At 51.9% G+C, this 23,287-nt stretch overlaps 1 protein-coding gene across 6 annotated transcripts in view; it reads right to left on the bottom strand.

Annotated features, from left to right (window-relative positions):
• Window positions 1–23,287, bottom strand: part of Mad1l1 (mitotic arrest deficient 1 like 1) — a 296,488-nt gene that overhangs the window by 94,520 nt on the left and 178,681 nt on the right. For all 6 annotated transcript variants that reach the window (XM_060368003.1, XM_060368004.1, XM_060368005.1 and 3 more), the window contains one exon: window positions 11,388–11,476. In XM_060368003.1, the coding sequence (XP_060223986.1) occupies window positions 11,388–11,476 (89 nt within the window). The remainder of the gene's footprint in view (window positions 1–11,387; window positions 11,477–23,287) is intronic.

Below are 23,287 nucleotides of genomic sequence, written 5' to 3' on the forward strand. Positions count from 1 at the left end.
CTGTAGCTTGGCTAGAAGCAGGTAAGAAATCTGTGCTTCAGGCCCCCTGCTCCACCCTGGACAGTGACCACAGGCTAGAGGGGAGACTGAGAAAAGGAAAAAGAACCTCAGGAGTCTTTAGAATAATAGTTCTCAACTTTCCTAACACTGCGGCCCATTAACACAGTTCCTCATGTTGGGGAGACCCCAACCACAGAATAATTTTCTTTGCTACTTCCTAACTGTAATTTTGCTAATGTTAAGAATCATAATACAAATATTTCTGAAGACAGAAGTAAACCACAGGTTGAGAAGCTTTAGAATGACAGAAAGGCAAGATTCCTAATGTGGTAAGGAGGGGCTGGGAATATGGCAGTTTTGGAGAGGCCGTCAACCCTGAGACCCAGATCCAGAACACATCAGCCATGACAGAGGAAGACAATGGAGCAGGTCCTCGTATCTGTGTGCTCCAGGGGCTTGAAAGCACCGGCCAGCTCCAGGGCCCTGGAAGGAAACCAACTGTCCAGGGAGCACCTCAGGACTGAAGCAGAAGCCAAAGCAAGGCAAGAGCAAAGCTCTGGCCACCTGCTAATGTAACAACACACACCGAATAATACCCTGTTCAAAGAAAGCTGAGGAAACCAGAAAACATGTTAACTGGACACAGTGTATCCATGGATGCCAGGCTCCGGGAAAGAAGTGTGGTAGCCAGTGCTCTTACCAGAGGAAAAAATATCTCAAGTCAATACCCCAGGCTTCCACTTCAAGAACAGAGAAAGGCTGAGCACGATGGGTAGGCACCTGTGATCCAGCCCTCCCTAAATGGAGCAGAGCGGGTCAGGAGTTCAATGCCAGTTTTATGAGCTGGGATCTGTGTGACCCTGGCTGGCCTGCAGTAGTACATGAAACATTCCAGAACAGACCTAATGCATGGCCACAAAACATATCTTAGTAAGCAGAAGATATTCTTTGATAGAATACCCGCCATAAACGAAGTCAGAGATCAGTGGCAGGGGGACAGCTAGAGAAACACTCGGCAGAAGGCAGGCCGACAACGTGCTTTGCCAGGGAGATGGCTTGGGGGTGAGCGCTTGCTCTGAAGGACTTGAGCTTGATTCCCCAGCACCTGCACAAAAAGCCGAGCATGGCGCTGAGATGATGTACACTTGTGATCCTAGGGCTGGGGAGGCAGGGCCGAGGCCCAAGGTTCTCAATTCCCTTGGGGTCAAGACCATGACCACGGTATTTACATGGAGATTCCTAACAGTAACAAAACATGGCTTTCTGGTTGAAGGGTCACCGCAATGTGAGGACGTGTATTAAAGGGTCGCAGCCTGAGGACGGTTGAGAACCACTGGATGGGAGGCTCCCCAGCCTAACCATACTGGCGAGCTCCAGGCCAGTGAGAGACGCTGCCTCAAAGGGCAGGTGTTAGGTCCTAGGGACTGACTGACACCTGCAGTTGACCTGTCTCTCACACACGCGCACACATCTATGAAACAAAAATGTAAGAAACGAAATCTCAAGCAATCCCTGAATCAGGAAAGAACTCACAGGGAGATTAGGAAATGCCAGCGACAAGCAGCAAGGAGTAACGAAGGGTTCCAAAGACAAGCAAGAGTCACACCAAAGATCCTGCAGTGAGCCCGAAGAGAGCGCCAGAAAAGGAAAGCTGCTTGAGCCAGAAGCCGACAGCAGGCTGGAGACCATGAGAGGCAGGTATGGGAAAGAGGAAAATCCCAGCCCCAGCTGATGGCTTTGAAAGGATGCTGGTAACATGCCTTCACATGGTAAGCAAAAACCACCAGGGAGAGGAGCTCGCTATCAAAGTGGAAGACGCAGGAGGACATCACAGGATAAAGGTCGCAAAAGGATGCTAGGGACAAATGGGCACACATCCGAGCATCTGAGATGACATGGGCAGGCTCCCTACTGATTCCACCTTCCAAGGTGACCCCCAGAGAAGCAGATAAACCTGCTATCAACACAGGGGAGGCAAAACAGAAGTCGAAGGTCTCCCGACCAACAGAAGAGGGTCAGACCAGCAAAGCCAAGCAAACACCCAAGGATTATACACTCTCCTCCAACTCTGCAGAAAAGGGGAGAAAGGGAAGCCTTTCCTTGTTGAAATCAGCAGCAGTCAGGCCAAATAAAGGCAAAGATACTTCAAGAAAACTATGGTCAAGCTGGGCCTGGTGGCACAGGCTTGCCAACCTCACTATATAGAAACTGGGACAGGATCAAGAGCTAATGGCTTTGCTGGGCCACAGGTAAGTTCAAGGAACAGTCTGTGGGATCCCGTCCCAACATGTAGAAAGCACTTTCAGAAAGAGGGTGAGGAAGGTAGCTCAGAGGTCAGAGGTCGGGGGCTCACCTAACATGTGTGAGGTCGTGTGTACAAACTGCAAAACTGTAAAAGTTAAATTAAAATGAAATTTAAAATATATGAAATAAAACCAAAATTATTTTTTAAAAGAAACAAATAGAATCAAGACCAGTAAACCTGGGACAGATGTGGAAACACCTCACCAAGTACACCTGGGGACAGATGTGAAAACATCTAAGCATGTGAACCTGGGGACAGACATGGAAACGCCTACCACACGCAAGCTTTCCCTGAAAGCTTTCCATGCTGTGGAAAGGGGTTTAAGAACAGCAGGACGACAAGGCATCTCAGCGCATAAAAATGTGCTGTGTGACCCTCCAATGAGCCGACGGCAAGAAGCCTTCCTCTGCTCTGCTCTGCTCTCAGCAGAGTTGGGACATCCTCACCTGCCTTGCACTCTATGAGGGCAGCAGCCTCAACAGGACGTGGCATTCCTGAAAACAAAACCACCACCACCAAAACAAACCCAAGGGAGGAGAGCCGAGAGATTTCCCCAGGGCAGGGCCTATGAGGTGGCTCAGTGTTGCCACCAAGCCTGATGACCTGAGTTAAAGACATGATGGAGGGACAGAACACATTCCCAAGTTATGCTCTGACCATTTACACTAGGGCATTTGCATGTGATGTAACGCATGTGTGTGATCACACACACACGTGCACACAATCAATAAATGTGATAAAGCAACTTTTTAAAATTGGGACAATGCCTGCTCTGACTGCTTACATCTGACTAAACTGCCAAAGCAATTAGACAAGACAATGAAATGAAAGCTTCTAAATTATAAAAGCAGCAAACTGCTCCTGTTCACAGAGGCCCAGCTGATACACAAACTCAGCAAAGCAGCAGCGTGAAAAATGAACATACGAGAACTCTGCTGCACACTCGCTCTGTTACAGCATCAGAGAGCGCAAAACATTTGGGAATAAATTTACACAAGGCAGAGTAAGATGATCCCCTAAGATCTGCAAAGATAAAAAGGAGGGAGAGGGCAAGAGAAGAGAAGCCAGGTGCGTGTCTGCAGACACCCAGGGCTGCAGTCACAAATGTTGCTGCCCCTACAGAGGAACCAACATCCACACAGGCTGGCTAACTACTGCCTGCAGCTCCAGCTCCGGGGAGCCGGGGCCCAACGCCCTCTTCTGGATGCCACAGGTACCACACTCACACGCACATGCCCATGGAAACATAATTACGAAATAAGCTATCTTTATAAACATGCAGGTGCCTGTGTGCAGGGACCGGTAAGGTTGATGCTGAGGCCGCAGGGCAAAGCAGGCAGGAAAAGAAGCCTGCTGGGAAGATGTACCTGCTGCCCCCGACTCACAGCCACGGGAGGTGAACGTTCCTTTAGTGAGATGCTGCACGGAAGGTGCCAGTGCTGAGGAATGATAGGCACAGAGTCCACCCCAGTGGTCACGCTGGCCCAGAGCAGACCACAGGCCAAAGTATGTGAAAAAGGAACTGATGAAGCCATCTGTTAAATGGCCACATCCTCAGCCTGTTCAGGCTACCCAAAGGGGCCTCTACAGCACGCAGAGGTGAAGGGCAGCCTCAAGGCAGGAGGACCTGGGTTTGCTCCCCAGAACCCATGTAAAATGGAAACAGGAGGATCCCCAGGGCTCTCCGATAATCTGATCTAACCCACCTAATCTGCTTGGCGAGTTCCGGGCTTCAAAACACTAAGATAACTAGCTTCTAAGGAATGACAACTGCCACCAGATACACACACCAGCCCATGTGCCCACAGCCCCTCATTTACACGTGAGGCACATGCAGGAGCACCCTCACGGAGGAGCACCCTCATGGAGGAGCACCCTCACGGAGGTGGCAGCAGGCTCGGGTTCCATCTCCAGCAACACCTAGTTAACACAGCACTGCAGAAGGCCAGGGACACACGGGAAGCTCACACTCCCTTTATACTGTCGGCGTGAAGTAAGCTGACAGTATAAATGGCTTCTCTTCTGTTGTTCCTTTACTTCTTCCTTTGCTGGTTTGTGAATTCACTTACAAAAACAACAAACATGAGCTGGGCATGGTGGTATATGCCCTTAATCCCGGCACATAAAAGGCCCAGGGAAAAGAATAAGAGTTCAAGGCTAGCCTGAGCTATAGAGGAAAACTTTACCTTAGAAAACAAAACCCCACCTACAAACAAGCCCAGGGACTGCTCAGACGGTGTGAGCACAGCACTTAGGAGCAATCTCAGAACACCACTGAGGTTGAGAATAAAGGTGGTCTCACTTCTCTGAAGCCTGCCCACAGAAAATAAAAGAGACAGCATCAAAAACTCCTTTAGAAGTTGGCAGTAGATGTATGGGGGCAGGCAGTGACCCCACAGCTGGATCCCTCACTCTGACTGACCCCACAGGAGCTCCCACGGCACAGAGCCCCTGGTAGGGGCTTGCAGAAGCAGGACGGGGAGAGGCTGAGCTGGGGCGGGGCAGAGGTCTTCCAGAGATTTTGTGCACATAAGGAAATACAGGCGACAGCTTCTCTCTGTCCGCTCAGCTCCCTGAACAAATGGCAACAGCTTCAGCAACAGTGTCTGCTCCAGCAGAGTTGACTCTGTAGGGTCATTGCATGTGCCATGACACAGCACCATCCAGGAGCCAGGCTCCTGGTGGCTGTGCTCTGGAAGATGAGTGAGTCAGGCTGGTGCCCATTAGGCTTCAGCTGGTGAGCAGGGTCCCCAAGGGAACCAACCCTATGCCTTTCTTGGGTGCATTTAATGGCTTCACATTTAAAGTGTTCGTCAACCTAATTGTACATCTTGGATCAGGTTTGGCCTTGTTTGTTCCTTTGAAGTCAGGGTCTCATGGAGCTCAGGCTGCCTTAAACTTAGTATGTGGCCCAGAAGGACTCCAAACCCTGGTCCTTCTCCACCCCTTCCCCAGGCTGGGATTACAGGCAGAGCGCCATGGTGGGCTAGCTTTGGGTCCGGAGGGTGACTGGACCTGCTGGTGGAAAGCTGTATTCCTACAATATCCTTCGGTGGCCACAGTCTCTCTGGCAGTGTCCCTGTGTCATTCCTGAGACCGTTCATTTGTTTCTCCATGTACATGTCACTTTTCTTGGCAGTTTGTCAATTTTATAGATTTTTCTCCCAGAAAAACAGCCTTTTGCTTCAGCATTTTTCTCAATTGTGTTTCTTTTTTCAAGTTCATTACCTCCTCCTTCCTCCTCATCCTGGGCTGCTTTGCTTGCCATGTCCTCCTGGTGGCGGAGCCAGGGCCTCTGCTCTGTCAGCGGGAACGCTGGATGGGTGCCGCAGGTTCTCTTCTCTCCACGGATCCGATCTGATGAGTGTTTTCATTAGCGTTCACTTGTTCCTCTTCCTTTCCGCACTTCCTGTGTGGTCGCAGGCAGTCCAGAAGCTTGCAGTTTATCTCCACGTGGGACAGCTTTTCCCCTTGCATTCTGTTACTGACAGCTCGAGTCTGGTGTGGCCAGATGACACATTCTCTATGCATCGTGGCTGTGTGCGCGCAAGTGTCCATGTATATGCTCATGTGAACACCCACACGATGGATGCGGAAGCCAGAGAAAGACATCAGGTATCCTGTTCTATCGCTCTCCGCTTGCTCTCTCTCTCAGGGAACGCCAAGCAACCCTCTTGTCTCAGCATCCTATGCCACTGAAGTAACAGGTGGCACACGTGCAGTCATGCCCAACAGTCTACCTGGGTGCTAGGGATCTGAACTCAGGTCCTTGTGTTTACACAGCAAGAGCTGCTGCCCACTGAGCCGTCTCTGGCACCTGATTCCTTAGGTCTGGTGAGGGTTTGTTTTCTGACCAAGGGTGTGGCCAGTAACAGGGAAGCTTCCTGGTCATTCTAAGGTATGGGGACAATGAGCTGCACACACAGCCTGGCCTCTGAAGGACCGTGGTGACTGGTTCCACATCTGCTCATCCGACCAACCATGGCGAGCGGTCCTAGCTGGTCCACCTCCTGCCTCCCAGAGTTCTGCTGGTTAGCACAGGCAGCAGCATGGGATTGCGAGCTGGAGGGCCCAGCACACTCCCCCATGGCACTGGAAAACACTGGCACTGGTGGCTGTGGGCATGGCTCCCCACAGGGGAGCTGACAGCAGCCTCCACTGGGCAGAGGCGGGGGCCATGCCTTCCAGAAGAGCAAGCACCCGCACTTGTGGCCTTGCTCCCACTGTTGCTGCTTTGCTCTGATGGGGACAGGCAGGTGGTGCTGGGGACATGAGAGAAAAGGGTTGCCCCTTCTTCTCTTTGTGGCCCAATTTCTGCTGTTTCTGTTTGTGTTACTGCTACTGGGCCACCTTCCTCTACCTCTGCTGTGGGAACTACAGGTTGGTCTCTGCACAGAGGCCAGGCCCTCAGCTGAGGAAGGATGTTTCCTCATGGTCAGCACTGCTGTTCTCTACTCAGCTGCCAGGACCACATCTTCCAAGTCTGGGTCTCCAGAGATACCTCGGGCCAGATGGAGACAGTGGAAGAAGCCTGCCGTGAGCACCCCAGGGAAATGGTCCAGACAAGCTCCCCGTATGAAGACACAGTTCCAAGGGACCAGCAGTCCACACATATTTGCTGAGCCCTCTCCTCGAGAGGAGGACCCAGCTGAGCACACTAGGCATGGGGTTCCTGCTTTCCCCAAGAAAGGCCAACACAGCCAATGTCCCTGTCACGGTATCCCTCAGCCCCATGAGCCTGCGAATGCCTGCTCAGGCTGGGCCAAGCAGGAGTGAGCACGGCTGGGCATGGAGAAGCTGTGGAGTGTGACTGACGGGTTCTGGCCCAGACATGCAAGCGCACAGTCTACCCAGCTGGTAAACCCAGGGACATTTAGGGTCTGTCAGAGCTCCTGTCTGACAGAGTAAAGTAACGAGCCCGGATTTGTTCCAGATGAGAGGCCCTCAGCTGCCACCACTTAGCTCTACACTGCTGCGCCCAGCCTGGCTTCACGGAAGGACTGTGCAGTGCCACAGGTGTGTGCAATTCACACACCATAAGGACATCTGGACAACTACTGTGCATGTGTGTGCATGCCTGTGGCGGCCAGAGGTCAACGACAGGTGTCTTCCTCTATCCCTCCATCTTAAGTCTTGAGATGTGATCTCTCACTGAACCTGGAGCTCGCTAGAACCTGGGCCAGCTAGACAGGCTCACCAGCAGGCCTGTCTCCACCTCCCCAGGGACAGGATTACATAAGCCGTAAGAGCCGACTTTAGAAAACAAACCAACAGACATGGGACCAGGGCTCAAACTTGTGTCCTCATGTTGGTACAGCAAGCTTTTTTCTCATGAAGCCACCCCCCAGCCTGGCACCCCATATGTGTAGCCAATAGCTCTATGCAAATACACCACCCCTCATCCCCACAGTGCCTGGGGAGCAGCAGCTACCCTGCCCTGTCCCCGGCCTCTGCAGCTGGCTGTGTTCACAGTTTCGAGTGAAGGGCAAGCTGACCTTAGGCACAGCTCTCACTCAACTCTCTTTCTCTGAGTCAACCACTTCAGAAGTGGCCCTCCTCAGGAGTTCATGAAGGACCAGCAGGAAAGGTCCTTGAGGCTCAGGAGAGGAATCAAAAGCAGAAGTGAGCTCTTGTTCCAAGAGGGCAGCTCAATAAGAGGGCCACCCTTGCCAGCTGGAGGAGAGTGGGACCAAGAGTCCACATTGCAGCGTCCCTTCTAACGGGAGCTGGGGCGGCACCCAGGGTCTAAAGACCCAGCTCCTCAGTGGAAGTCCTTGGTGGGCTGCCACTCTGAATGCCCTTGGGCCAGAGGGCAGCACAATGGGTCCCAGTTTGCCATCCCAGTAAAACAAGATGCCATACACAGCACAGTCCCCTTGCTCAATGACAATGACAGGTATACTGGCCGCACTGTGGAAACTGAGGTACAATGATACATTGTTTGACATAGCTGGAAAGTTAGAGAGCAGAGCAAATGGGACCAAGTGCTAGTGCCAACAAAGAAGGGCTGTGCTGGTTGTTGGCTTCTTTGATTGTTGTAGTTTTGTACATGTTTGTTTGTATGTATGATAGCTGGAGTCATCTGGGAAGAGGTAGCCTCAGTGGAGGAACTTCCTCCAGCACACTGGCCTGAGCAAGCCTGTGGAGCATTTTCCTGATTAATGGCTGAGGTGGGCAGTGTCTGTCCTGAGCAGGCAGTGCTGGAAGTACAAGAAGGCAGGCTGAGCAAGCCATGAGGAGCAAGCCACTAAGCAGCACTGCTCCGTGGTCTGCTTCAGTTCCTGCCTCACGGTTCCTGCCTTGAGTTCCTGCCTGGCTTCCTTCAGTGACAGACTGTGATCTGATTAGGACATGTAAGTCAAATAAACCCTTTCCTCCCCAAGCTGCTTTTGTGCTCATGGTGTTTATGAAGGCTGAAGGTGGCAGAAGACAACCTGTGGGAGGCAGGCCTCAGGAGACCCATGCCAGGCTCAAGGAGGGCAGGAGCCAGGCTGGTATGCTGAACACCTACACGCCTCGTCCAGCCTGAGCTATCTGCCGAGCTTACTGCAGTGTGGCCTGCTTACCTGGACTTCTACCACTCAGGCCCACAGGAGTCACCCCGACACCCCCATCTGCCCTCTGCTGGAAAGTAGTTGCACCCGCAGAGGGGCTGCGGCCCTCCAAACTCACTGACCTGTTTCTCACTAGCTCCAAAGGCTCACAGCTGTGCTCTCCGAAGCAGACAGGAGGCTTTGATCTTAGTGTGGAGGATGTTAATAGCAAAGTCCCTTTTAAAATTTAACAATCATCAGACCTCAAGTGTGCCAGCCTCTCTTCCAGCAATCCTGACACACTCTGGTCCACAATCCACCAAACACACAGAGGCTGTGGGGAGGAGAGGCCCGCAGACAGCACAGCGCCAGCGCGGTGCCTGTGGCATGGGGAGAGTGGGGCCAGCCCACTCCGTAAACTTAACATTTGCCCACCCCCAAATCCAACTCTCTGCCCACTGGAGCTGGTACACAGGGCAATGGGCCTCGTGTGGCCCCAAGGACCCTGGAGGGCACTGAATGCAGGCCAGCAAGTGCTTCACCTCAGCTCCCAGCCCCACAGATAGCACCTCTGCCAGCACCTCCCAATCAGCTGCAAACAAACGCTGCCCTGACTCTGCTGTCCTTGGCTTCAGGGACCCGCAGCCCACAGGAATATGTTTCCAGGTCCACTAGACAGCTCCCAACATGAGGGCACACAGGGTCTTTATCACAGAATAGATGTCGAGGAGTATCAGTGAAAGGTTTTTGTTGTCTGCCCAGGAGCAGCCTCTCCGGCTTGGCCTAATCTCACAATGAACGCTTCCCAGCACTTGGCCAGGGCACGACTGTCTGGCCTTGCCAGGTCCCTCTGCCTGGCCTAGGTGGCCAGTGGTGCCTGATGCCTAATGCTACAAATCAGATCATGTCACTTTTTTTGCTTTAAAGTGCCTAATGGCTTCCCACCACTCACAGGATAAAAATCCCGACACTCACTGGGGCCACACTAATTCTCCAGCCCCCCAAGACAGCTCCAGCACCAGCCTGTCCTTTTGTACCGAAATGCATGTCCCAGGGACCCTGTCTCCAGATGCCAGCTCTCACAGCACTACCCATTATTAAGCAGCCGCAAGTCCATGTGAATAATATCCCCGTTAAGCTATGAGCTGACGAAGACGGAGTGTGTGGCTCTCCTGGCCAGTCAATTATCCACTCTGCTCTGCCCTGACAGCAGACAGCACACAGCACACACCGCGCTGGGACAAATGCAAACACACAGCTCTGCGCCCGGTACCCCCACAGAGCCACTTCCCAGGCCTGCGTCTGTGTGAGAAGTGCTTTGGCAATGAGAGGAAACCTCCATCCCACAAGGGACCTTAGCAGTGTTCACCCAAGACTTCTGGGAAAGGGGCCAAGAAGTAAGCCTTTCTTATTCTGACCTCAACAGCCTTGCAAAGCAGGGAGACCAGCCACTACCCAAAGACAGACAGAAGTCGGAAGAGCCTAACAGAGCTGAGGTCAAGTCCACACAGAGGCAGGACCCCCATACAGTCTCTGGGACACCAAGAGGCCTGCCAGAGTGGACTGCTTCCCCTTCCCCAAGCTCCATGCTACCTCATCAAGAGACCACTCAGTGTCTGCAGGGCTGTCTTGTTCCCCATGCCCCAGCTCACTCCCCAGAAGCAGATCCTAGTGTGTCAGGGCCTAGATGCAAAGCAGAAGCCAGTGGCCAACTTACTACATTCATTCTGCAGCCACTCACAAGAGGCCAGGGCAGGGGTGACAGCCATTCCACAGCTGTTTCAGAATGGCCAGTGCAGGCCAGAGGGGAACCTGGAGGCAGTTCGGAGTTGGGGTCCCCTATAAGAAAGCTGGGTGTGGAGACATGTGCCTGTAGCCCCCAGTGCTGGGGAGGCAGGAACATGAAGGTTCCTGGGGCACACTGCCAGCCAAGCTAGCTGAGCTGGGGAGCTCCAGGTTCAGTGAGAGACCCCCAGAACTAAGGTGGGCAACACCTGAAGAAAACACCTATAACATACACGCATACATATAAACACACACACACTCATACACCACACACACACACACACACACACACGCACACACCACACACATACACACACACCACACACACACACACACACACACACACACACACACACACACACGGTGACAAGTTCTCTCTAACCACGCGCCAAGGTGTACCGCAAACATTCACCCCTGGAGCTTGGCCAGACCAGTCATCTTTCTGTGAGGCAGTCTCTGAAAGATGTCTGTTCCCCCCCTTCCACCCACTGCTGGCTACGGGCCCCTCGACCAGCTAGGCCTGGTGTCTCGTGTGGCTAGCAGAAAGGCAAGTCCCTGTGGAACAAGTCTGTTCCCCTTGAGTGGGGAGGACAAATGCTGAGGGGCTGTCAGTGACCTAGGACATGACACTAGAAAGGCAGGGTCTCGGGAGGCAAGGGAACAGAAACAAACAACCTTGGGAAGGCGAGAAGACAGGGGCTCTGGTGGGCTTGGCTCAAGGGCGTGATGTATGTGGCAGCAGAGGCCAAGAGAGAAGGCCATACCTGAGTGCATCTACCTCCTCTTTGCAGAACGGGAAGCTGGCCTCGGCTGAGCTTGTCTGGGCCTTCAGCATCTTCAACTCCATCTCCAGCTATGAGGAAACATAGGTAAGTGGTCAGCATATACAGGACCCACAGCCCAGATCCCTGCTCCATCCGCAAAGTCCCGAAGTCTGAGCCTGCACACCCCCATGCTGGATGCCTAGATTATGCGGAGGACCTGACGAAGAGGGCCGTTTGCCTGGCCAGCCTGGATCCACCAGGCCACATCTGTCATTCTGAGTCAGGTAAACAAAGTCCTTTCTCTTTCCCATGCTCCCGTTCCAAGGCTGAGTGAGGAGAGACCCAGTGAGGCACTGACACACTGCTGAGAGCTACAGAGCCTTGAATTGCCACTGCTTGGATAGAAGAGGCACAGCATTTCCTACAGGGCGACACGAGCTCAGCCTGTCCAGAGCCAAGGTCTGTAAGCTGCTGGGAGGGATGGAGGTGGCAGACTGGGAGCCAGACAGAGCCCAGGCCCCAGAGAGACTCAGACACAAGAAGACACAGGCAAGCTCAATCGGCCAGGCCCAGGGAGAAAGCAGCTGGCCGCTCAACTAGGGGCTTCCTGGGAAGCAGGAAGCTCCCCCAGAGCTGACCCTTGCTCCTCGAGTGTCCTCCCCATCCCTCCCAACAGATTCAGGGGCTAGCAGAACACAATGCCAGCAGCCTTCAAGGAGAACAGAAACCCCCCTAGGGGTGGGTCAGTGTCCACCCCTGCAGCCCAGCTCAGGCCCGCCACCCACCCCATCTCCTGCCACATTTGGCCTCCGACACCAGGCTTTCCAGATGTCAGACCACAGGCCAGGGAACTTTACACATTCTGCTCTAGATACACAGGACAGGAGGAACAGGACACAGTGTGTTTCTGTGGGCACATTCGGTGTGTGGACATGCATGTATGGAGGTCAGGGGTCGGTCCTCAGGTGTCACCCCTTAGGAGCCCTCCAGCTTGGTGACCTTGGGCACAGGCTCTGTCACTAACGGGGAACCTTAGGATTGGTCCAGGCGGGCGGGTCACCTGTCTCCACCTCCCCAGGGCTGGGGCTGCCTGAGTTCCGAGGCCCTCATGCCTACACAGCAAGCACTCTACGGGCTGACCTCTCCTCCCAGCCCCAAGGTCAGTGTCAACTTAACATGCTGCCGGCTTTCGTTCCTCACACCGACGCTGTCATTCAGGGCACAGCTCCCCATGGCAAGGCACACGCAACACGGCGCTTGCTTCCAGAGAGCCCTGCCTTCCTCCAGGCTCTGATGCGGTTTACAGGCTGGAGCAGGCCACACAACGCTGAGAATCTGATAGAGGGCCCTGGCCGTGCTGGGCAGATCCCAGCAAACTTGCCTTGCTCATTGCTGGGGGAGGTGGCAAGGCTGCAAGCCTTACCATAGGTAAGTGGTGTGTGCATTAGTGAACATGCGTGCATGCACGCATGAGCACATGGAGCCACACTGCGGGTGCAGGTCACAGGATGACATGCAGAAACTGGTTCTGTCCTTCCACCGTATGGGTCCTACAGATCACCAGGAGTGTATGGAGCCTTTACCTGCCAGGTCACCTTGCTAGCCTCATAAAGGAGTCCTCAACTGTAAGCTCTGTAGCTTTGGTGGGCCATGAGACACACACGCACACACTGTCATCATGGAAACACTTGCTTCTCTGTGAACTTCTGTGCTCCCTACAGAGCACAGTACAGATGTGTGTGCGCCTTCAGCACTAGGGCTCACATCTGCCCACTTCCAGCAACGCTTTACGGCTTGAATTCAGATGAGGCATGAATAGCTAATGCCTGCTCCAATGCTTACAAATGCCAAGTGGCCTTGGCAGCCACCTGTTCCAATTTCTTTGGTTCCACGTGGAACTCAGCAGAAAGTCTTTTCCTTTTAGTAGCAGAGTTTAGCCCATTTATATCTTGCTATCTGTCTGTATTGATTTCTACTGCATTAGGCTGCTGTGCTTTCTGTCTTCTGGCTTTGTCAGAGTGTTTCTTTTTATATGTCTGGATAGTCAGCCTTTGTGCTGTTAAGTGCTTTATGCCGCAGCCATACTTTTCAGTGCTGGGCCGTACCAAGGACATGTCCCACTGAATGTCTGACTAGTTAGTTATGCCATACTCCTCACTTGGTAACTATACACAGTTGGTGACAATTAATGCCATGTGTTCACCTGCTGGGCCAAAGGCCCAGATAAAGCTTTGCGACAGTCTGTATGGTAGCTCAGCACTGATTCAGTACACTTAAGACTTATTTCTCCAGCATGGGCAGTGGCACCCATCCCTGGGGCCCTGGACAGAGGAAGGTGACCGTGGGAGTCCTCCCCTTCTGCTCTGAGCACAAGAGTGGTCGCTCATATCCCTCGCTGTCCCTGGGTAGGCCTCCTCCATCAGCTCCCCATACTCAGACCACCAGAAATCCATCATGAGGTTAAAAGTCTCTCGCTTACACACAGCACATGCAGGCTGTGGGCTCCTCGGCCTTTCTGCTCTTGCACCCCGCCTCCCACAGCCAATCCTACCCTCTCCCTTAAAGGGGCCCTGCCACCCTAGTGCTCTGGTGGGTCCAGCTAAATATGCTTGCACTTCATGGTAACGTTCCAGAGCACCTGCCTACTCCTGCTGGCAGACGGGCAGCCCTTGCTTTGCTCCCCGAGCTTTGCTCTAGTCCGTCTCCCGTCCTGCTGTGTCTACACAGCTGCGTCCTGCATGACCTGGCACTCATGGACCCATGTTCTGACTGCCCACGTGAGCTGCCTCTTCCCCGTGGTCAGACAAGGCTCTCACACCAATGCTGTTCAGACTCTGCCATGGCACTCCATCCCAGGACCCTGTGATCTCCCGCTCGCTCCATGCCAGCTGTCTTTCCTTGCCCAGCACCTCATCGTGCCCCAGGCTGTAAACTCCACTTTCTAACAAACTGTGTGCTTTTGGGTCAACTTCTTTGGCTGTGGACTTCTCTTTCTTGATCCCCTTTGATTTCCCTGAGCGCGAGCCTTACTGCTTGCCACAGGAGGCTCCTGTCAGATCCAATCCCACACCTGAGGTGGCATGGAGGGGAGAACAGGGCTCTTGCCGTGCCGTGATCCAACCTCACAGCCTCACGGCAGGTGCACTTAGAAGCACTGCTTCCTCCACGGAGAGCCACGAGTCGTGCTCACAGCCAACATGGACTCCCGTAGGCACAGGGACCTACTGCCCACTGTAGTCTGGTGTTTTAGGACAGCAAACGCGCCCTGCTCGGCTGAGGTGAGGCTCTGCCGGGCCCCTGAGGCTTAGGACTGCGGGAAGTTCTTCACTAGCATGCAGGTCATCTGCTTGCCCCTTCCCTGGGTATTTCCCCTAAGCCTGTACCCCACCTTCCCCATACAAACACTGTATACAATCCACACAAATGCTGGCCCTCCACCAGGGGCCGTGTGCCTCCTGCTTGTGGCTTGCTTCTACTCTATTTCTGTTTGGCCAAAACTTAAGTTTGCCGCTTTGATTCCTGTAATTTCTGCACGGCCTGCAGGGGAGGATGAAAAGTGCTGGCTCACGCCACAACATTCAGAGCCAACATGGATCCTCTCATTCCAATCTTCAGCCTCAGGTTTACACTCAATACCCCCCTCTCCCAGGGACAGTTCTCTTTCCCTGCTAAGCCTGCACCAGGCATGCTTCCTAGCCACGATCTGGTGGCTGACCCAACGTGATGCTGGTCCACCTGCCCTACTGGTCAGCACCGGCTCCCACATTTGCATTCCTGTCCTGACCCACTGCTTAAGACTATAGTTGGCACAATAAGGCCATGGTGAGTTTCTGATCTAGAGCCACCCTGTACCCAGCTCTTTAAGCACAAGGATTGCACCTCCTCTAGGAGGTGCCAAGAATGATTCACTTATTATTTGCACTGGGGGGAGATGAAACCAAATGCTCTACCACTGAGCCACACCCCAGCCCCTCACTGGGGGATTCTAGGCAGGTGCTCTACCACTAAACCACACCCCAGCCCATCACTGGGGGATTCTAGGCAGGTGCTCTACCACTAAACCACACCCCAGCCCCTCACTGGGGGATTCTTTTTCTTGTTGTTGTCGTTTTGAGACAGGGTTTCCTTGTGTAGCCCTAGATGTCCTGGCTTCATAAACCAAGAGTCTTGCCAGTCCTTTGGTGGGCATCTGATTCCCTCTAGGCAATAGAAACTGACTCATGTTTGGGATTGGTAGACAAGGGATGAAGGGAAGAGGAATTTGGTTGTGCATGAATGTTGTAGCCTATACCTATCTATTTTCTACCTCAGTGAGGAGAACCTAGGTCTAGAGTCAGTTATAAAAACAAGAAAACACGGGACTAATTGGATTGCGTCTTCAGGGACCCTGCCAAATGCTTCAAACCATGGGCCAGATTCCAAACTCATCCTGCTAAAAGGATTTCACACACAAAGTGCTTTTTGGAGGGCTCATCTGCAGCTGAGCAGCGGGGTCCCCCCCACACATGCCAGCCAAGTGGCTGGGCGAGGTAAAGAGGAGCCCTGTGCCTGCTGGGTGGGGGTTGCTTCACCACCTGCTGCTGCCCCATCTCCTACTCTGTTCAAGCTGAATGCCCTAGAGAGGCCGGCGCTGCCCACCCTACTGTCAGAGGCCAGTGGGCATGTGAGTATTTGCCTGTTTGGCACTCTCCCGAAAGGTCAGCTGCTGCACCTGACATCCTCCCAGGTGTGGCTGGACGCCAGGCTCTGGCCACAGCCAGCATGTGTCTCTCGGCAGGCTATGCTCATGTGTACTGGAGATGGGGACAGGGACACTGCCTGCTGCCCACTCAAGACTCAGGAGCTCAGGGTTACCCAGTTCTGCAAGATATAGGTAAAAGTTGAGGATGATTGCTCTTCCAAACTAGGCCCTCCATCTCCAGGCTCCTATTCCAATGTTGTCCACCCTACTGCAGGGCAGCTAAGCTGTAGGACCACAGGGCCAGGCAAGTGTCCGGGAAAGTGTCCCAGGCCTGGCTGAAGGATATAAGGAGGAACACAGAAGACCCTAAGGTGGAGCTGGATGAGCCAGGATGTGCTCTCAGTCAGGGCAAAGAACATGAAAGACTCAGCCTGCCAGTGACCTGAGCAAATGACACAGACTCTTCTGGACCTCTGTAGTGAGAATTTGGGTTTCTTTAAAGACCCAGTTATGTTATGTGAATATGTTCTTGTTTTAATCCCAGGTGTGGGGTACCGGGCTGCTTTAGTTTGACCACAGTCATTCTGATTGTCCCATGCCCTAGGAGGGGAGTGATTTTTGTCAACTGAATACAGTTTAAATCTAGGGGCTCTAAAGAGGGCATAAATGAGTCCTAAGAGGACCTAGAGCAGCTGCTGCTCCCCTGTTGCTGTGTTTGCTATTGCTGGGTTTCTGGGTATTCTGTTGACAAAGTCTGCCCCAGGAGCCTGATGCTGTTGATGAGCAAGAAGTCTTCTAAGGAGGTGTATGTGCCCTTTCCCCTCTAACCTTTCTAACCTACCTAGTATCAGAGGGTCGGAAGGGACCAGGCTGAAGAGTGGTAGCTATAAGAACCCAATAAACGAGCCTGAAAAACAGTATGCCTACAAGTGGCGCCTAGACACGGGGCCTGGCATAATGAGAAAACTGGTTTCTAATGCCCAAGAGGACAAGACAGGGTACGAAGAAATGGATACTCTGTTTCAGGATGTCAACAAAAAGTTTATTGTGTCTTCTGCTACAGGGTTCTCTCCCAGTTTGCTCCCAGAGGGAATTTTTTATTTCTTCTTTGTCTTCTTCCTGTATTTCATTTCACAAAAGGTCGTGAAAATGGCTGAACGATTGGAAGAGTTGCAAGTGGATATAGAGAGGCCTGAGAAACAAAAAATGGATGAAATAGGAAAGCTTGTATGGTCACTCTATTCTCTCACTTTTGAAAGGCTGGAGAGTTGGCAAATAGAGAGGTTATGGTGGAGATGGAAGCACTCAGGAAATAAATAGTGAGAGGAGAACAAAGAGTTTCAGACTAGTGACTGAGAGCAAGAGGAAGGAAGCAAAGCAGGCTAGAAGGCAGAACCCACCCTGCACCTCGCACTTTTCAGCATCAAGTCCTCACGGCCCCTGGGCGGGCCAGAGAGCCAGGAGGAGGAGACCCGGCAACAGGGTTGAAAAGAAACAGCCTGTTTCGAGAGAAAGGGCCAATCTTGAGCCAAGTGCACAACCAGAGGAATGGCCTGGGATGATGAAGTCAGCATCAGTGTTCCCAGTAACTGTCCAGCACACTCCTGCCACTGGTGCTGACCACAGTGATGACGAGGTGATGAGGTGTCCAATAGAAATGACACATCTGGGACAGTTTAAAGAGGCTACTGCTTCCTCTGGAACACAGTCCCCTTTTGTTGAACAAATATTAAGTTTGGGCTACCCAAGATATTATTCCCCAAGATTGGGAGGGAGTGCTGGTCAGCAGTCACAAGGGTTAACATGTGGAGGGAGAAAGCCAGGAATGTTGAACAATGAAACAGAGGAAAGAAAATAATAAATATTATTAAAGATCAATTGCTTGGCGAAGGGCAGTATTCTGATCTACAAGAACAAATTTGATTTGATGATGTCACTAAAGAACGATGTTGCTTGGCAGCTTTAAGAGCTTGGGACAAGGTTGAAGAGCCAGGAAAAAGATCCACTTCATTTACTGAGATAATACAAGGCTCTGGAGAAGCCTTCAGAGATTGGCTTCAGCTGTAAACAAAGCCATATCAGACCCTCATGCCAGGCAAGTGTTGCTAGAGCCCCTGCATTTGAGAATGTGAATACCGAATGGAAGGGAACTAGCAGACAGTTAAAGGTAACAGCATACCAATGGGCGAATGGATGAGGGACACAATGATACTGACTGTCATGAACACCATGTCAACACCATAGGACAAGCTAGAGCTAGAGCTGTCAGATTTCCAAATGCTCTGTCCTCTAATTGTAGTGAATTTGGCCGCTTACAAAGAAATTGTAAGGCTAAAAGCCTTAGAGCTCAAAACGCCTGGTGCAGTACTGTAAGAAATACAGTACTTTCCAAGCCAGGTCTCAAGATGGGCGACGTATTACCTCCGAGGAACACGGCACTTTCCACTGGGAAGCAGGAGTCATTTCTGGTGGCAATGAGAATGCCTATGCTTCCTGGGGTTTGCGGACACTGTGGTAAAGGGTACCACTGGACAAACGAATGCAGGTCCAAGAGAGATGGGCAGCTTCTTCCCATCAGTGAGGGAGAGGGTGGGCTGGCAGCTCAAGGCCCTGAATCAAACAGTACGAGCCATTTCAGACAAGAGCAGCTAGCAGTTACCCAGTTATACAAGAAGACCTTGGCCACTGATCTGAAAAGCATTTAGATTACATGGAATACAGAAATATAAGGACAAAAAAAAAAAGGTGGATTATTGTACCTCATTTTAGACTAAGAAAGTAACAACCAGGTCTCAAATACTTTACATTGGTTTGTATATTGATAGTAATTTAAGGTTGTATTTGCTACAACATTCTGTATATATGTTTCAACTGTTGTCTAATGTATTGTACATAGGCAACTCATTAAAAACGTAGAGTTCCAGTCTTATGAAAGCTAGCTATTGCAAACTGTTCTGGGTAATTAGAAATGCAACTTAGTAGTTAGCCACCTACAAAAACATCTTACTGTGGTATTGTTAAACACTAGCTTAGTTAGTTATAGAAATAAGCTTTCTCAGGCCTCCTGTATATGTTTTCAAAGTTGAGCAGACAGTAAATAGCTAGAAACAAGAAACATTTGTCAGACAGATTGTCTTCAAACACTTCAGAGATCCACAGAATATGACATTTAAGATGCTTTAATAATAAAGGCTTTTCTGACAGAGAGACACATCTGTTCCTGGCAGCACCCCAAATCTACTTCAAAGAAGATGATGGGCACTGAAGAACCTCCACTAGAGTTTACTTCAAACGTGGCAAAGCTGGCCACTGGGCAAAAAACTGCCCCTTACCTGGACGGCTGACAAGCCAGCTGTCTAAACTGTGGACAAGCAGGACACTGGAAGTTGACTGCCCCACTTTGCAGAGACAAAGTAGGCCAGTCCTTCGTAATTCCTGCTGCACAGATAAGTCTGTCAGATATTCTGGGACTGTAAGACAAAGACTAGATGCCCCAACGTTACATAGGAATTTTGGGTGACTGTCCAGGCAGCCAGCCATCTCTGTCATTTCTACAGTTCTGAAGTGACTTGCTCTACCCTGTTTACCCACGGAATAATTATCCTTCTCAGGTCTCTGATGGGGTTGAAGACTAGATAGTTTTAGTCCTACAGTTTTCCTTATTAAACACATAAAAGCTCAAGTTGTTTAGGATCTAAGAAAATGTTTCAGGATCTAAAAAGATGTTTTCAGGTTGATAAATTCAAGGCATGTGACTTAGGTACAGAACTTTGGACTTGCCAGAAAGGATAGTTGAGTATTTTCTCCAAGGACACCAAATACATATGGACTAGACAATGTAAATATAATTTTTACTTGGTAGTCCTCATAACTGTTCTTATTCTATATTGTTCATTAATGTTAGAGAGAAAGCCAAATTTGGACTAAAAGGGGGAAATTTGTGAGAATTTGGTTTCTTAAAAAACCCAGTTATGTTATGTGAATATGTTTCTGTCTTAATTCCAGGTGTGGGATATGGGACTGCCATTTACGATGACTGCCCCGTGCTCTATGAGGGGCGTGATTTTTGCCAGCTGGGGACTCTGGAGGGGCTATAAATGGGAGAGCCCTGAGAGGGCTTGTGTTGGCTGCTGGTCCCTGCTGCTGTGTTTGCTAGATTGCTGGATATTCTGACAACAGAGACTGGGCTTGCCCCCAGAACCCCCACACACTTAATCGGCAGGAAGCAGTCTGAAGGGGTCTATGTCCACTTGCCCCTCTAACCGTCTTTCTCACCTAGTGTTGGAGGGTTGAAAGGGATTGGGGTGGAGAAGGGTGGTAGATACAAAAGCCCAATAAAGTAGCCCTAAAAGTATGCCTGCAGGTCCCTGTCTTCTTCCATCTTAACAGCTCCATCACAGGCTGCTGCAGAAAGAAACTAGACGGTGCATCAGTGAGACCAACAAATCAGGCCACACCCCCAAATGCCGGTCGTGCTGCTGAGCCTGGAGGAAGGCACTGTCCACCTTCTCTCTCCTGCTCCCCACACCTATGCTGTCTACCCAGGCAGCAGGCACTAAAAAGGCAGGTGTAAGCGGGGCATAGGGGTACACGCTGTAATCCCAGCACTGGAAAGGTGGCGCAAGGAGGGCCAGCATCAGCTCCATAGTGAGTTTAAGGCTAGTCTGAGCTCATGAGACCATGTCTCAAAAGTACAAAAGGCACTTACAGAAAATCCCAGGTAGAGCCCAGCACCAGCCATGGCTTTCTCAACGCCTTATCCCTCCACCCTCACACCACAGACACGATATGATGCTGAGATCCTAACTTCTGTCAGGGTCTGCTCTCCCCGACCCTGTTCCTGGCACTGTTCTGGCTGGCACTGCTAGCAGAAGCCGAATGAGAATAAACACAGGTGACCTCAGGGTTCGGCTCTGCTGGAGCTGGTGCATGTGTCAAGTGTGCTCGGGGAATTTTCTGCAATCCCCAGCTCCTCAGTGGGGTCGGGACACCAGCAGTGTCCTGCTCTGACAGCTGGGATGAAGCAAGGACTCTTGGGTCTCTTCTTGGGCTGGGTCAGGCCTGGAAGGTGTGAACAGAGAACAGTAGGAAACAGCACAAAGCTGCCAATGTGGGATTCTGGGAGCCTAAGCTTCCGCCAGCCTGGGGCTGCCATACGGGAAGCCCCGTGCAGGTGGCACTTGGGTCTCCAGTTTCAGATGTGCCCACAAGTCAGGTGCCCTGGGGGCTGGGTCAGAGCTTCAAATGATGGACGAAATCAATGCGGCTGCACTGAAACTGCAAACGGGCTGGAGAGGTGGTTCGGGCGTGCGTGCTCAGGACTGGGTTGCGTTCCCCAGCACAGCAAGAAAACCTAAAACTTCAAATGTTTCTTTTGCAAAACTGGGTTTGGTTTTCATTCTGTCTGTCTTTTCCCCCTTGCTTATGCTAAAATTCACTGCGAATTGCGAGGGACTCTGAATAGACAAGATGATCGTGATGGGCGCAGTGATTAGCTCTCGCAACACTGCAACCAAATACCTAGCAAAAGCATCTTAAAGAAGGAAGCATTTATCCTGGCTCACAGTTTGAGGGTGCAGCCCATCGCGGTGGAGAAGGCATGGTGACAGGAGTGTGAGGTGGCTGTCACAGCCTTCACAGGCACGAAGCCAAGAGGATGAACGCTCGGCTCACCTCCTCCTTTATTCAGTCCAAGACCCCAGGACCAGCCACGGCTGGTCCTCCTTCCTGAGTTAGCCCAATCTAGAAACTCCCTCGGATGTACACAGACATGTGTCTCCTAGGTGATTCTACACCCTTTGAAGCTCACAACCAAGACTCCATCACCACATTGTGTGTGTGGGGGGGGGGGGTGAAGTCAGAAGGTTCACATCAACTTAAGACCAAGGGACACCAAAGACAGCCACGTAGGTCCCAGAGCTGGCAGGACCAGCTGGTTATCAATGAGAAGGCCAAGGGGAGAAGGGCCTCTGCGGGAGACAGGAGTCAGACACGTAGGCATGCACACTCAGGGGTGAGGCCAGTGCTCTAAACTCACACCATATTTAAAAAATGACCCAGAGTGGATCAGAACCAAAATGTGAGATCAAACTTGCTCGAAGGAAAATCCAGGCAGGGGAAGACGGAATGAAAGACAGATGAGCAAGAATGCAGGGCTGCATCTTCCCAGCTTTGGATCAGGCGGTGGCTTCTAAGCTATGCCAACAGTGCAACAACAAAAGGAGATAACAAGGGCCTCATCACAACACATTTCTGCATGCCAAAGGACACGGGAGTGGGATGAGCCTCCAGGACGAGCTGCAGCGTCGCTGAAGTGGAGCTCTGACAGTGGCTGAGTGTGCAGAATACAAGAAGAACTCATACAGCAGAAAGTGCAGCTTAAGATGGGCGAAGGGGTCTGGGGTGCGGCTCAGTTGGTAGTGCACTTGCCAGTTGAGAACAAAAGGCAGAGAACAAATACCAGCCCGCTTCCTTCATTCCTGCTGTTGGAACTTCATCTTCCTGACTAGTCTGGCTGGAGGCAACTCAATGTAGCGCTCTCACAGCAGCAGGCTTTGATCGTGTTCAGAGAGGCGACCTCTCACGTGTGATTGAGATGAACACCCCTCGGAACGGCAGGAGGCTGCCTGCTGCAGACAGCAGCGAAGGCGAGGTGGCTGAGAACCCCCCTGTATGAGGAGCCCCAGCGCCTCAAGACCAGAGCTCTCTGGCAGCTCAGGAAGGCACAGTGCCAACATTCAGGAAAACCAGAGATGCCCTTCTGAGAAAGCTGCCCACACGGGGCATAGACACCCACTGGCCCTGTGTGGCCTAGCCGCGAGCCGCACCCTGTGTCCACCAGCTTTCGTTTCTGCCCTGAAGCATCACTGAGATTCAATTCCAAGGATGCTCGTGGCTCCTCCCTAGCAAGGCACAATCTCCCAACATTGGCTATGTGTTGTGGTTTGAGTGGTTCGTGGTTTGATCCTGGGGGCCAGACCTAATTCTAAAGTAATAACCAGAGCAGAAGCTTGGCTCCCTGCCCCTCCTGCTGACATTCTAGTTAATGAGGCTGCTGCCGGGCACCGGTGTGAGCATGCTCAGCTGTACACCTAGGCCTGCACAGACCTCTCCACCTGGACCGCATACACCGATGGTGGTCATGGTGCCAGGTCCAGGGCTCTGCAGGGCTCTCAGGCAGCCACCATCTCTCCAAAGCCACAGCGGGCAGATATCTCAG

This window comes from Meriones unguiculatus, chromosome 15 (genome assembly GCF_030254825.1).
Source record: "Meriones unguiculatus strain TT.TT164.6M chromosome 15, Bangor_MerUng_6.1, whole genome shotgun sequence".
Taxonomy (NCBI): Eukaryota; Metazoa; Chordata; class Mammalia; order Rodentia; family Muridae; genus Meriones; species Meriones unguiculatus.